The following is an 11,278-nucleotide window of genomic DNA, read 5'->3' as shown; positions in this document are numbered from 1 at the left end:
GTCCTGGAATCCAAGAGGAGAAAGTGTTCCAAGAAGGAGGGAGTCAACAGCTGCAGTCAAATGCAGCTGATTGTTCTACGAGTGAGAGCCATTGGAATTTGCCAGAGGGAGGTCATTGGAGCCCTAATTTTATCCCTTGCAATGGGCACAGCAGGCTGACCTCTTCTGTCCCCTGACAGACCTTCCAGAGTGGGAAACCTGCTCCTCTTTTACTCTGAGACAGGCCTTTCACAGTAGCCCTACCTTCTGGGCTCATTGCATGGGTCTGTGGAAGTCCCTGGCAGGGAGAGGCAGCCATTGTTTTATTGGGCCATCAGCAGTGCACAGAAATGGGCCTACCACATGAGGCAGGCTCCGCATTGGGAGCGTCAGAACTCGCAGACCACCAGGCGCAGCTCTCTGCAGGATTTGTCATTCCACTTGCCGTTGGTAAAGATCTCCACACAGTTCTCTGCCCCACCATTGTTGTTGGGCTCCCCCGGGGCCCAGTTGGAGTAGGCAAGGGGCTCCCCTGTGGGGTAGATGAACTTGCCCTCTGTCTTGGTGTCAGTCATGCTCAGGAAGGCAGACTTGTTGTGGGCTGAGACCAGCTGCTCCAAGGCGGTGTTCTCAGCTGCAGAGCGTGGGGAGGCCACCTGCCCGCCAGCCTGTGTGCAGACCAACTGCGCATCCTCGAAGGACTTTTCAAAGCCACTGGTCTTGAAGATCTTCTCCCCAACACCTCTGCCATTGGGGAAGAGCTCCACTAGGAGAAGAGAAGAGTCAAGTTGGGGTCGTGGCAGCACCTGGCAAGGGCTCAGTTGCTCTAAAACCTCAGCATCCCAACCTGAGCCTCCCAGACCCGGTTAGGGACATCTGGGGCACCCGGTAGGATGAAAACAAGACATTTGGTTCCAGAGCATCCCCAGCTCCACAAGACACCCCAAGTCCTCTCAACAACTGAGAGGTAGTACAATGGTCCCCCATTTACCTGAGACTCAGGAAAGTTAAGTAAAAGACCCAAGGCCACACAACTGTCAAATGTGGAGTTAGGTCAGTATGATTCCAAAGCTCAGATGTGCTCTTTCTAGTTCTCCAATATTATATGCCTGAACCAGTATTTCAATTATGATGTAGGATTGGAAAGACTTTGCTCAGAGAAGTGACACCATGCAGCATGGGTCAGTTTCTGATAGTCCACAAGGAACAATGCAGTGAGCCCATTCTTACTCCCTGCGGAACAGCAGGAAGTGTGGGGTGTCAGAGAGGGTCTGTGCTGTATGATGCGGTGAGGCAGGAGAAGGTAGGGTTGGACATTGGAGCACCATGATGTGCTAATTTCTGATCTGGGTCCAGGCACATGTTTCCCTCTTGGCCTGCATGCAGACGATACCCCAGCCAGTCAGCATCCCCATAAGAGCTGGTGAGGGGATGACGGCATCTAAGAAGTGTGTGAGATCAATGCTGGAGAGAGCTCCAACTGCAATCAGAAGGCCAAGCATTCAACCCTACACCCAGGTGGGTAAGGGAAGGTCGCTTCCCTTTTCAGGGTTTCTAATTCCTCATCTCTAAAGCAAGGGCTGACTTCACGAAAGGATAATACGACAAGTGTGCTGGGACCATGCGTGAAAACCCTCTGCGAAGGCTACTGAACCTTCAGGGCTCCAGACAGGGCAGATTCTCCACGGGCTCAGGATGGCACCCAGAGCAACCCTGGATGAGGTCAGAGTAAGAGTTTATGTGCCAATACTGGGTTTGCATTCTTTGTGTCTGGTGGGTATTCACACACAAACATGAATATGCCCATGTATCCATCTGCATACATGAGAGCATGTGCAGATCCATCCAGATGTGTGTGCACATTTGTGTGTGCATGCATATGCACGTGCATGTAGGTAGGCGTGGGGTAGTGATGGCATTTAAGTACAGATGTGTGGCAGGTGCACATGCAAATGCACTTCTGTGAGTTTGCATCAGTATTCACAGGAGGGAGTGAGTGCATGTGTGAATATGTTTGTGTAGGGAGGGTCACACACCGAAGTCTTGAGATTTTCATCCTTGACCTTGGCTACTTAGCAGCCAACCCTGTTTCTCACACAATCAGGCCCCTTTTTATGCTCCACTCCTCCAGAAAACCCTTCTTTTTGACTCACTGAGATTTGCTTGAAGGATGTGGACCCAAAGCTGCTGACAGGGAGGGCAGAGGAGGAGGAGGGCTAATGGGCCTGGGGTGGGGATGCCTAAAGGCACGGGGCACTGAGAGGTGCCCTCCTGGGGGCCTGTGACTCCTTAGGATTCCAGCATGAGATACCCAGGGAGCTGAGGCAGCTGCTATCCCGAGACTGGCCAGGTGTGTGGGCCTGGCACTCACTATGCCTCAGTTGGCTCCTTCCTGGCCAAGGATTATGTATAGAGTAAGATACAAAGAAGGCCATGAACCAAGGTTGGGCCATCTGCCTTGCACTTCCAGGGCAGCTCTCAGGAGCCCACTTGGATTGTTTGCTGCCTTGGGCTGGGCTGCAGCATCTCTTGGTGTGCCCCTACTTGGCCCCCAGAGGTAAGAAATGCATCCTGGTTGGGTGCCTTTGTGCCCAGGTTCTGTCACAGGGACCAGCAGAGGACAGGAGTGGGAGTGAAGTAGGAGAGAAGGCCTGCTAAACAGGTCATAACTCAGACATTAACCTGGCTCAGGGCACAGGAGGCACTGATGGCTGAGGGTGTTCAGGAGTCCGGGAGCCATGGGGGTGGGGGGCACCAGTTTTCTACCAGCACCCTGAACACATGATGTGGGCCTCATCCTCCTACATGTTCCTTGGATCCCCTTCCAGTTCCTGCAGCTGTAGCTTCCCTACCTGTCCCAGCCCTAGCTCCACTCCCTCAGTCCTAGATTCAGCCCTAAACATGGTCCCAACCCTGTTCCCATCGGATCTAGATCCAGTTTCAACCTCAGGCCCTACCAAAGATCTACCCCAGCTCAGCCCACACCAAGGCCCATACCCCGTCTGGGGCCCGGACTCACTGGCTGACCCAAGTTCAGGTCCAGGAACTTACCTTTCTTATACTGAGAGAAGCCAGCCTGGAGGCGCTGCACCTGACCCTGTAAGGCCTCCACCTGCTGCCTCAGAGCAGCAATGTCTGCAGAAGAGAGAGAGGGGCTGAGCTTGGGGTCAGCTCAGAGCCTGGTCCTGAAGGTCAGGGTCCTCTGTTATTGGGGTGAGAAGCTGGGATGAGCCCCAGGAAGCCCACATCTGCTGACACTGTGGGCCCATGCTCTGCCATGAACTAGCTGTCAGGGTGCCACTGAGCAGGTCCCTGCCCCTGACACTGAGCCAGGTGACATTTTAACTCCATATTTATGGGAATCTGGTGGCACCTCCCTTTTGTTCGACAAGAATACACATTCCTCAAACAATTCTCATCCATTGGGTTATTTGATGTTTGAAACAGTCCTACGAATTGGGAAGCAGGTGTAGTTTTCTTGATGGTCAGATGGAGAAACTGCCCTAATTTGCCTTCCGGCATGTACTAGAGAGCTAAGACCAGAGACTAACTCAACTCCCTTCCAGTCTGCAAGCCTTTCCTGCATTCCACCCACTCCCTGTAACTAGGGGGATGGATACCTGAGAGGAGGGCCTGTCCTGAGCTGAAGAGGGCCTCTGTTCTCTCTACTCATGCCACAGTCAGGGGTCTCAGAGCCGGGGGCTGCCAACTCACCTGAAAGTCCACTGTCTCCCTTGGGTCCTCTGTCCCCAGGAATACCTCTGTCTCCCTTCGGTCCTGGGGGGCCCCTGGCACCTGGAGGTCCCTGCGAGCCCACAGCTCCACCAGGCCCTGGAGGCAAAGGAGAAGACGGCAGTGAACCACATACTCATTTTCCAGCATTTGTACCCTCCCTGTAAACTGAGTGTCCACATTGCTCAGCAAAAGCCCCCTCTGCATATAGTCTGTCCCAGAACCCAGCCACACACCCTCCCCAATATACTGATCGTCCTCATTTCTCAGCACTGCACACTCCCTAGAAACAGAGAATTCCCAGAGCCCAACAATGCATCCTCTTGGATATGAGTCTCCCCATCATGCAGCAATACCAGCTCTGACTTCACTGGTGGTGGTGGTGGTGGATGGGGGGCACTGACAGTTCCAGATGGGCACAAGGGAACTGGAGCCCCTTCCATCACTCACCTGGTGCCCCAGCACTTCCAGGGGCTCCACGCTCACCCGGGGCACCTCTCTCTCCTTTAGGGCCTGTGGGGCCTCCAGTTCCAGCAGATCCCTGCAAGCCCGGGGCACCCACTTCTCCTGAAGGAATGAATTGGGACAGAAGCTGCTGAGACTGTGTTGAACATGGATCATTTCCTCAGTAATGGTGCTTTCCACCTACAGCTCTGGGGTGGGAGAGAGAACTGGGGAGGCTGTGCTCCTTGCTGCCTGGAGTTCCGTGGAGAGTAATAGGGAAACACTGTAAGAGTGGGGAGGTGGGGGGCAAGGCGGCTTGGGTATTAGGAGACCTGTCCCTTCAGAAGCTGGCTAGGGCCCACGGCAGGGCTTCCCAGTGTTGACAGCCTGGGTGCTTGCTGGCACTCTGAGTATGCCTTAGGGCACAGCACAGATGGCCACAGACATCCCTTCCTTCTCCCACATGGGCCTTCTACCAGACACCTACCTTTGGGCCCAGCCTCTCCTTTTGGGCCTGGTTTGCCTTGAGGTCCTACATTCCCTTGGCTCCCTGAGGGACCCTCTCTTCCAGCTGGACCAGATGCACCTGGAGGTCCTGGGAAAGAGGACCAGTCCAATCAGTGACACGGAATCCTCTTAAAAGTGGGAGTGCAGGAAATGTTGAGGGCAGTAATACAAGTCAATTAGGCAGAATTATACTAATTATACTAAATAACTCAGTGCCACCTTCAGCATGACCTTCTTCCTGCGCTGGGCTCTGTGAGCCATCTGCATTCCATACCCGGTTGCTTACCACGTGGTCCAGGGTCTCCCTGGGGTCCAGGTTCTCCAGCAGAGCCATTGTCCCCTTTGGGCCCAACTGGGCCAAGTGGTCCAGGCACCCCTGCTTGCCCTACTGCTCCTGGCAAACCTGTAGCAGCAGAAGAAGTGGACACAAACTTGGCCCTAGGCCCAGGAGGAGTCAACGGCCTGCAGGGCCAGGTCTCCTGCATTCCTTCAGGGTTCTACAGGGATGCACATTACGCCTCCATACATCCTGATCCCCTGGCACCCATTTCCCAGCATCCCCATTTTACAGGTAAGGAAACAGGCTTGCCTGAGATCAGACCTGGAAGCAGGATTCCAGCCAAGACCTGTCTGACGCCCCATGCAGTTCTCTGTCCCCTGCCCCAAGGCCACAGTATTGAGGGCAGGCAATCTGTCAGCACTTAACCTTGATCATGGACTTTTTGCTCACCCCTGCCCAGAACCAACATTTGTATCAGAAATGGCACTTGGCAGGTTGCTAACATGTTTATTCAGTTATTTGTCCATTTTGCCCATTATTTCACTTACTTCTTCACTAAAACCACCTACTTTATGCTTAGCATTGGGCAAGATGTAAATATTAGACCAGGTCCTGTTCTTCAAGGGATTCATAATAGAATTTTGAAGCGTGCAACAAAAGTTAACAAGTGAGGAGAACAATGCATGGGATACTGCTAGTCCTATACCAGTGCCCCCAACCCCAGAGCACACAAATACTTGGAGCTGCCTCCCTGAAGAAGGAAGTGGGACTTAGAGGGTAAGGAGGATTTAGAAAGATGTGCCAAGGAAAGGTGACATTTCTGACTTGGCAGAAGGGGTCAGGCCTGCTTGGGACTAGATGTGATGGGAAAGGGCCACTGCCCATTTGCTGGGTGACAGAAAGGCTCTGTGCTGGGCACTGTGCTATGTTCTGTTACAATCCGCAGCACGGATGAAGTGGGTGGATTAAATGAACTACTAAAGTGAACACCTGAGCACAGGGCTGGACAAAGAAGCATGAGCTCTCTTTCCTTCCCTCCTTAATGTACCAGTGCAAATCCTTTTGATCAAACTTTCATATGGGGCCATGGGGCTCTTCCTTTCCTATCCTTCATGTGGAAGGATGATACTCAAAATATTTAACACCCGGCAGAGGCACCGTCCAATTAGAATGAACAATGGGTCAAAGCTCCAGTTACACGTCATTCACCCCCTATTTGCTCATTCCTGGGGCGGAAGGAATCCAGAGGATCTTAGTTGAGGAGTTAGGGCAATGGGGGTTATGGAGGGAGGCACTTGGGGGCTCAAGGCAGCAGTCATTTCCTAATTGGTAGAGAAGTGTCAGATTCCATGTCTGTGGGGCAACCCACCTCCGCCCCCTTGGGGAGGAGAAAGCCCACATCCAAAACTACCATAGCAGAATATCCAGAGTTGCTAAGCTGTTTACAATTTCAACACCCACCCCAACCTTCCAGGGCAAGCCCATGGTTCCAGCTCTACCTGGATCCCCCTTCTCGCCCCGGGGACCCTCTCTCCCATCCCGTCCATCGCGACCAGGCAAGCCATTCTCCAGGGGACTACACAGGACCAGGGTGCAGATGTTGGTCTCTGTTCTCTGGGGATAGGTCTTCATTTGTGCTCCCAGGGACCCCAGGGACATTGTGAGCAGGAGCAGCGCAGAAAGACTGAGGAGCAGCATGGCCTGGGGAGATGAACAGGAAGAGAAAGGACATGCTTTTGGTTCTAGGACATGATTTAGGACTCGGTCCAGCTCCTGAAGGTCAGGAGAATCCCATCCCCCACCTCCTCTCCCTTGCTGTGGGGCCCAGGGCAGCAGGATTCCTTAAAATAGATTAGGTGTAAGGTGGACACACAGTTTGGCCTTGGAGCGCATGAGTTACCCAGTTTGAACTCTGACCTGGGTCCCTAGCAGCCTTCACCTGTCCTCAGGTACCCCCATGCCATCCCTTTTGTGTCTTCCCATGGGCAATCCATCAGCCCAGTGGCTAGGACGTAGCATGATTCGTTGAGGCCATCTGTCACAGCAGGAAGGATTCACTGAGTACCTTTACATAGGGGCCTCCCTCTCTCAACTGTAAAATTCAGGCTATTAGCTTAGCTCAGACAAGGCAAACCCATTTCCTCTTCCTGGCTGGCTTGGATGGGATAGCAGTGGCAGCCCATAGTGTTGGTCTGAAAAGGAGCAAGAGTCCAGACTAGGCCATATTTGTATTAGGATTTGTATGAGGCCTTTGTACTGGTATCAGAAAGACTGGCAGTAGGCCCCAGCTAGCTACTGAAGGGACAGATGTGCTGATCCCCAAGCCTCCCTTCCTCCCACCTTCCCACTCTTACAGTGTTTTTCTTTTACCCTCCACGGAAGAAGCCCAGGCAGCAAGGAGCACAGCCCCCTCAGTTCTGAGCACAGGCTGGGAACATGGCTGCATGCCAGGTGATTTGCTGTTCCTGGACTAGATGTGGTCTTCAGGAGAAAATTCCCAGAGGCAACTGAGGTGAAAGTCATGTCTTCCCAGAGGGAGACACAAATTAGTTGCTGGAGAGACCCTGGGATACCTAGAGCCTGAGAGGGCTGAGAAGGGGCCTCCTGGAGGAAGGGGATGTGAGAGGTGGGCAGATCAGTCAGGTGCAGGGCAAGTTTTAGGGGTGGGGGTGAGAAGCAGCTTTCAGTTACCATCTTGGAGGAACTTAGGAACCAGGCTGGAAGTGAAATCAGGGTGGGTGCCGGGACCTGGGTCAATAACCATGTTGGATATCTTCTCTCAGAGAGAAACTCTGAAGTTATGAGAGTGGAGAGAGCACACCAGGAGTCCCAGAGGCTGGGAACGAAGCCTGAGAGACCTGAGGGTGGATGTGCAGAAAGAAGGGAGGGTGGAGATAGGGGAAGAGCTACCTGGCCAGAGAAGTGCCTCCTTCTCCAGCTGCTGGTGATTCTGGTCTATGATGACCCCTAATTTTGCCAGCCTCTTTCAATTATTTTGAATTCACAACTTACTTGGGCATGCTGGGAGTCTCTGGAAAAGTTTAATGGTCCAGGCCCTGTGCAGGTGAGTTCACAGGCCAGCAGCAGCTGCTTTGCCATGTGTGCTCTGGCCCAGGCTCAGTCATGAGCACTGAGAGCTAGATCCAACCAGAGCAGGGGCACCGCACCATGGCCTGCAGCAGCTCAACTCTGGGGACATGTGCCTATTTCTGGAGAATAATGAAAGGCAATAGGCTTTCTGTCCACTGGCTCAAGATGGCACAGAATACACCCTATTGTAGAGGGAAGGGGCCATAGATAGAGTTAACTCAGAGGTTATCAGACCTGGGATTCAGCAGAGGTGTCTTAGCTGGGGCAGCAGACAAGTGGGCAGTCATGGCTTTCTTCAACCTGAGCAGTGTTCAGCTTATATTAAGCTTTCAGGGTAAGATTTAATTTTTTTAAAAAAAGACTCCTCTGAAAATTGGTTTGAAAACCAGAGATCTAGTCCAGGAAATATATGTTATAGATGAAGACTTGAGGGTAAGAGAGAAGCAGATTTGTCCATGTCTCATGAGCATTTGGTTCTGGGTGGGCTCTTGAGTCTACAAATACCCAGTCTACTTTCTGTACACAACTCTTCTTTCTGAAGAAATCAGGGACAAAAAGGAGCCAAGAGGGAAGTTTGAATTGCCGTTTCCACCTGAGGCCTCTCTACACAGTGGCATCTGGGCTCTAGGTGGGTGTCACAATCCACTCACCAACCCTCCCCCAGTCTCTAAAGCAAATATCCCACTTAGTCAAGACAGACGAGTGAGAGGCAAAAGAAAACCTTATGCTCCTTACAACCCAGCTCACTCTTCCTAGACCAGAACAACTACACAGATACCTGCTTCACCAACGTGAGTGGAATGAATGGTCCAGATGGGCAGCGGGCATCACAGGATGTGGAGAAAATAAAATGAGAGTCAAGGACAGAAACACTCACAGATTGCTTCCTCCAGGACCGCAGGAGCTCCAGGCAAGCAACCTTTGCTTGGCATGAACTCTCCTTTTATACCTATTTTGTAATATGAGCTGCTCAGCCCTGGTCTTTTGAGAACCCCCTTCAAGAGTGGGGCAGTTTTCTTCCTTGTTGGCTTATTTGCTCTCAACTCCACCTGAGTTCTGGAAACCTAGTCCTGCTATTCATCTCACTACACACATATCACCTTAGATTTTACCAGTCACTTTTCAATCCATGATCTCATCTGCACCTCTCTGCAGCTCTGCAAGTTAAGTGGCATCATCAGTGTTTGTATTTTACAGATGTCCAGGAATCTGAGATGTCTGGGTCCAGAGAAAACCAGAGAGTTGCACAATGACCTACAGCTATTGCAAAAGCAACCTGCACCTGAAGATCCCAAGAGCCAGGACTTGCTGTGCCCACTTCTCTTTCTACTTCACCTCAATAGCACTGCTCAGATATTTGGAAAGAGCTGAGAGCTGCTTGGCATGTCCAGCTGGGGGTGGGGCAGGTGGAGGGGCTGCAGAGGAAGCAGCCTGTGCAGGCAGGGACTACAGTCACTGCCGCCTGGCATGAGTCACTTCTTGCTTCCTGCTCTAAGCCTCAAAAAACTTTCTACTTGTTTTCAGTGGGATGGCCTTCCTTTAGCAAGTCTCTGCCTTGCCCTAATTCAGGTCATTGTTCTCTCCACTTTCAACATCACTTGAAGGATATTTGGGTTGTTTCCATCTTTTGGCTATTGTGAATAGTGCTGCTATAAATATTCTTGTTCAAATATTTGTTTGAATATCCATTTTCAATTATTTAGGTATATACCTAGAAGTGAAATCGGTAGGTCATATGGTAATTCTATTTTTAACTTTCTAAACAACTGCCAAATTGTTTCCCACAGTGACTGAAAGCATTCACATTCCTACCAGGAAAGTATGAAGGTTCCATATTCTCCACATTCTCACCAACACTTGTTAGTTTCCTTTTTTTTTTTTTTTCAATGTTTTATACCCATCTTAGCGGGGTTGAAGTGGCACTGTATTGTGGTTTTGATTTGCATTTCTTTACTGACTAATGACATTCAACATCTTTTTATATACTTGTTGGCCATTTGTGTATCTTCTTGGGAGAAATGTCTATTCAAGTCCTTTGTCCATTTTCAAATTAGGTTGCTTGTCTTTATATTGTTCAGTTGTAAGTGTTAATTAATTATATATTCTGGATACTAGGCCCTTATTGGAAATATGATTTGCAAATATTTTCCCTGTTCTCTAGGCTGTCTTCTACTCTCTTGATAGTACTCTTTGATGCACAAAAGGTTTAAATTTTCATGAAATCCAACTCATATATTTTTTCTTCTGTTGCTTGTGCTTTTGGTGTCATTTCTAAGAATCCATTGCCAACATCATGAAGACTTACCCTTGGGTTTTCTTCCAAGAAACAGAAGACCAGGCTATAGGTCTTCTATTTTTATTTTCAGTCATTTTTGAGTTTGTGTATAGTGTCAGATAGAAGGAATATGATGGGAGGAATAGAAGAGCTCTCCCTCAATATGATGAAGGGCAAAAATGAAAAGCCACAGCTAACATTTTACTTAGTGGTAAAAGAATGAAAGCTTTCTCCTAATATCAGAAAATTTCTTTTATATGTTGTTATCCAATTGTCCCAGCACCATTTGTTGAAGATACTATTTTTTCCACTTTGAATGGTCTTGGCACGCTTGTGAAAAATCAGTTGAAAGAAAATAATAAAAATTAAACAATAAAAAAATCAGTTGACAATAGATGTATGTGATTATTTCTGTTCTCTCAATCCTCTTCCATTAATCTATTTGTCTATCTTTATGTCAGTACCAAACTATTTTGATTACTGTAGCTTTGTAGTTAGTTCTGAATTGAGGAAGTATTAGGCCTCCAACTCTCTTCTTCTTTTCAAGATTGTTTTGGATATCCAGAATCCTTTGAAGTTTCATATCAGATTTAGGATTGGGTTTTACATTTCTGCAAAAAAAAAAAAAAAAGGCTGCTGGTATTTTTACACAGATTGCATGGCAACTGTAGATTTCTTTGGGGGACTATTACCATCTTCACAATAACAAATCTTCCAATCAATGAACATGAGATGTCTTTCCATGTACTTTTATCTTCCTTAATTTATCTCAAGAATACTTTATAGGACTGGTGTTGATGTTGTCACAAACATTGGGACTGGCGGTTTGATGTGCCAAGCCCTCTATCGTCGGACTTGCCCTTGTGGGGCTTGTTACTGCAAAGGAGAGGCTAAACTTGCATATAATTGTGCCTAAGAGTCTCCCCCTGAGTACCTCTTTGTTGCTCAGATGTGGCCCTCTCTCTCTCTAA

The 11,278-nt window shown here is 49.6% G+C and overlaps 1 protein-coding gene across 4 annotated transcripts; it reads right to left on the bottom strand.

The window, feature by feature from the left end:
* Nucleotides 1-278: 278 nt before the first annotated feature.
* On the bottom strand, nucleotides 279-9,050 carry SFTPD (surfactant protein D). Of its 4 annotated transcripts, none has more exons than XM_037805277.1 (8): nucleotides 8,910-9,050; nucleotides 6,442-6,643; nucleotides 4,949-5,065; nucleotides 4,643-4,750; nucleotides 4,162-4,278; nucleotides 3,694-3,810; nucleotides 3,031-3,114; nucleotides 279-745 (listed from the first exon to the last, which is right to left on the bottom strand). In XM_037805277.1, exons 2-8 carry the CDS (start codon nucleotides 6,638-6,640, stop codon nucleotides 369-371), a joined length of 1,119 nt encoding a protein of 372 aa, XP_037661205.1. In that variant the 5' UTR covers nucleotides 6,641-6,643; nucleotides 8,910-9,050; the 3' UTR covers nucleotides 279-368. The 4 variants fall into 4 exon arrangements, with proteins under 4 accessions (XP_037661205.1, XP_037661204.1, XP_037661207.1 ...); XM_037805276.1 differs by having other exon boundaries at nucleotides 8,811-8,938; XM_037805279.1 differs by lacking the exon at nucleotides 6,442-6,643 and having other exon boundaries at nucleotides 8,910-8,979.
* Between the last annotated feature and the right edge of the window lie 2,228 nt (nucleotides 9,051-11,278).

The sequence above is a fragment of the Choloepus didactylus genome, chromosome 15 (assembly GCF_015220235.1).
Source record: "Choloepus didactylus isolate mChoDid1 chromosome 15, mChoDid1.pri, whole genome shotgun sequence".
Classification (NCBI taxonomy): Eukaryota; Metazoa; Chordata; class Mammalia; order Pilosa; family Megalonychidae; genus Choloepus; species Choloepus didactylus.
Note: the sequence above shows the minus strand (reverse complement) of the source record. Positions and strands in the feature narration are given on the sequence as shown.

What these genes read in the sequence shown, in the direction of transcription:
- SFTPD (XM_037805277.1), bottom strand. Translation starts at nt 6,640, where the DNA reads ATGCTGCTCCTCAGTCTTTCTGCGCTGCTCCTGCTCACAATGTCCCTG. An exon ending in GGGAGACAGTGGACTTTCAG is followed by an intron (nt 3,115 to 3,693) that starts GTGAGTTGGCAG and finishes TCTCTTCTGCAG; the next exon opens with ACATTGCTGCTCTGAGGCAG. An exon ending in CTTCTCTCAGTATAAGAAAG is followed by an intron (nt 746 to 3,030) that starts GTAAGTTCCTGG and finishes CTCTTCTCCTAG; the next exon opens with TGGAGCTCTTCCCCAATGGC.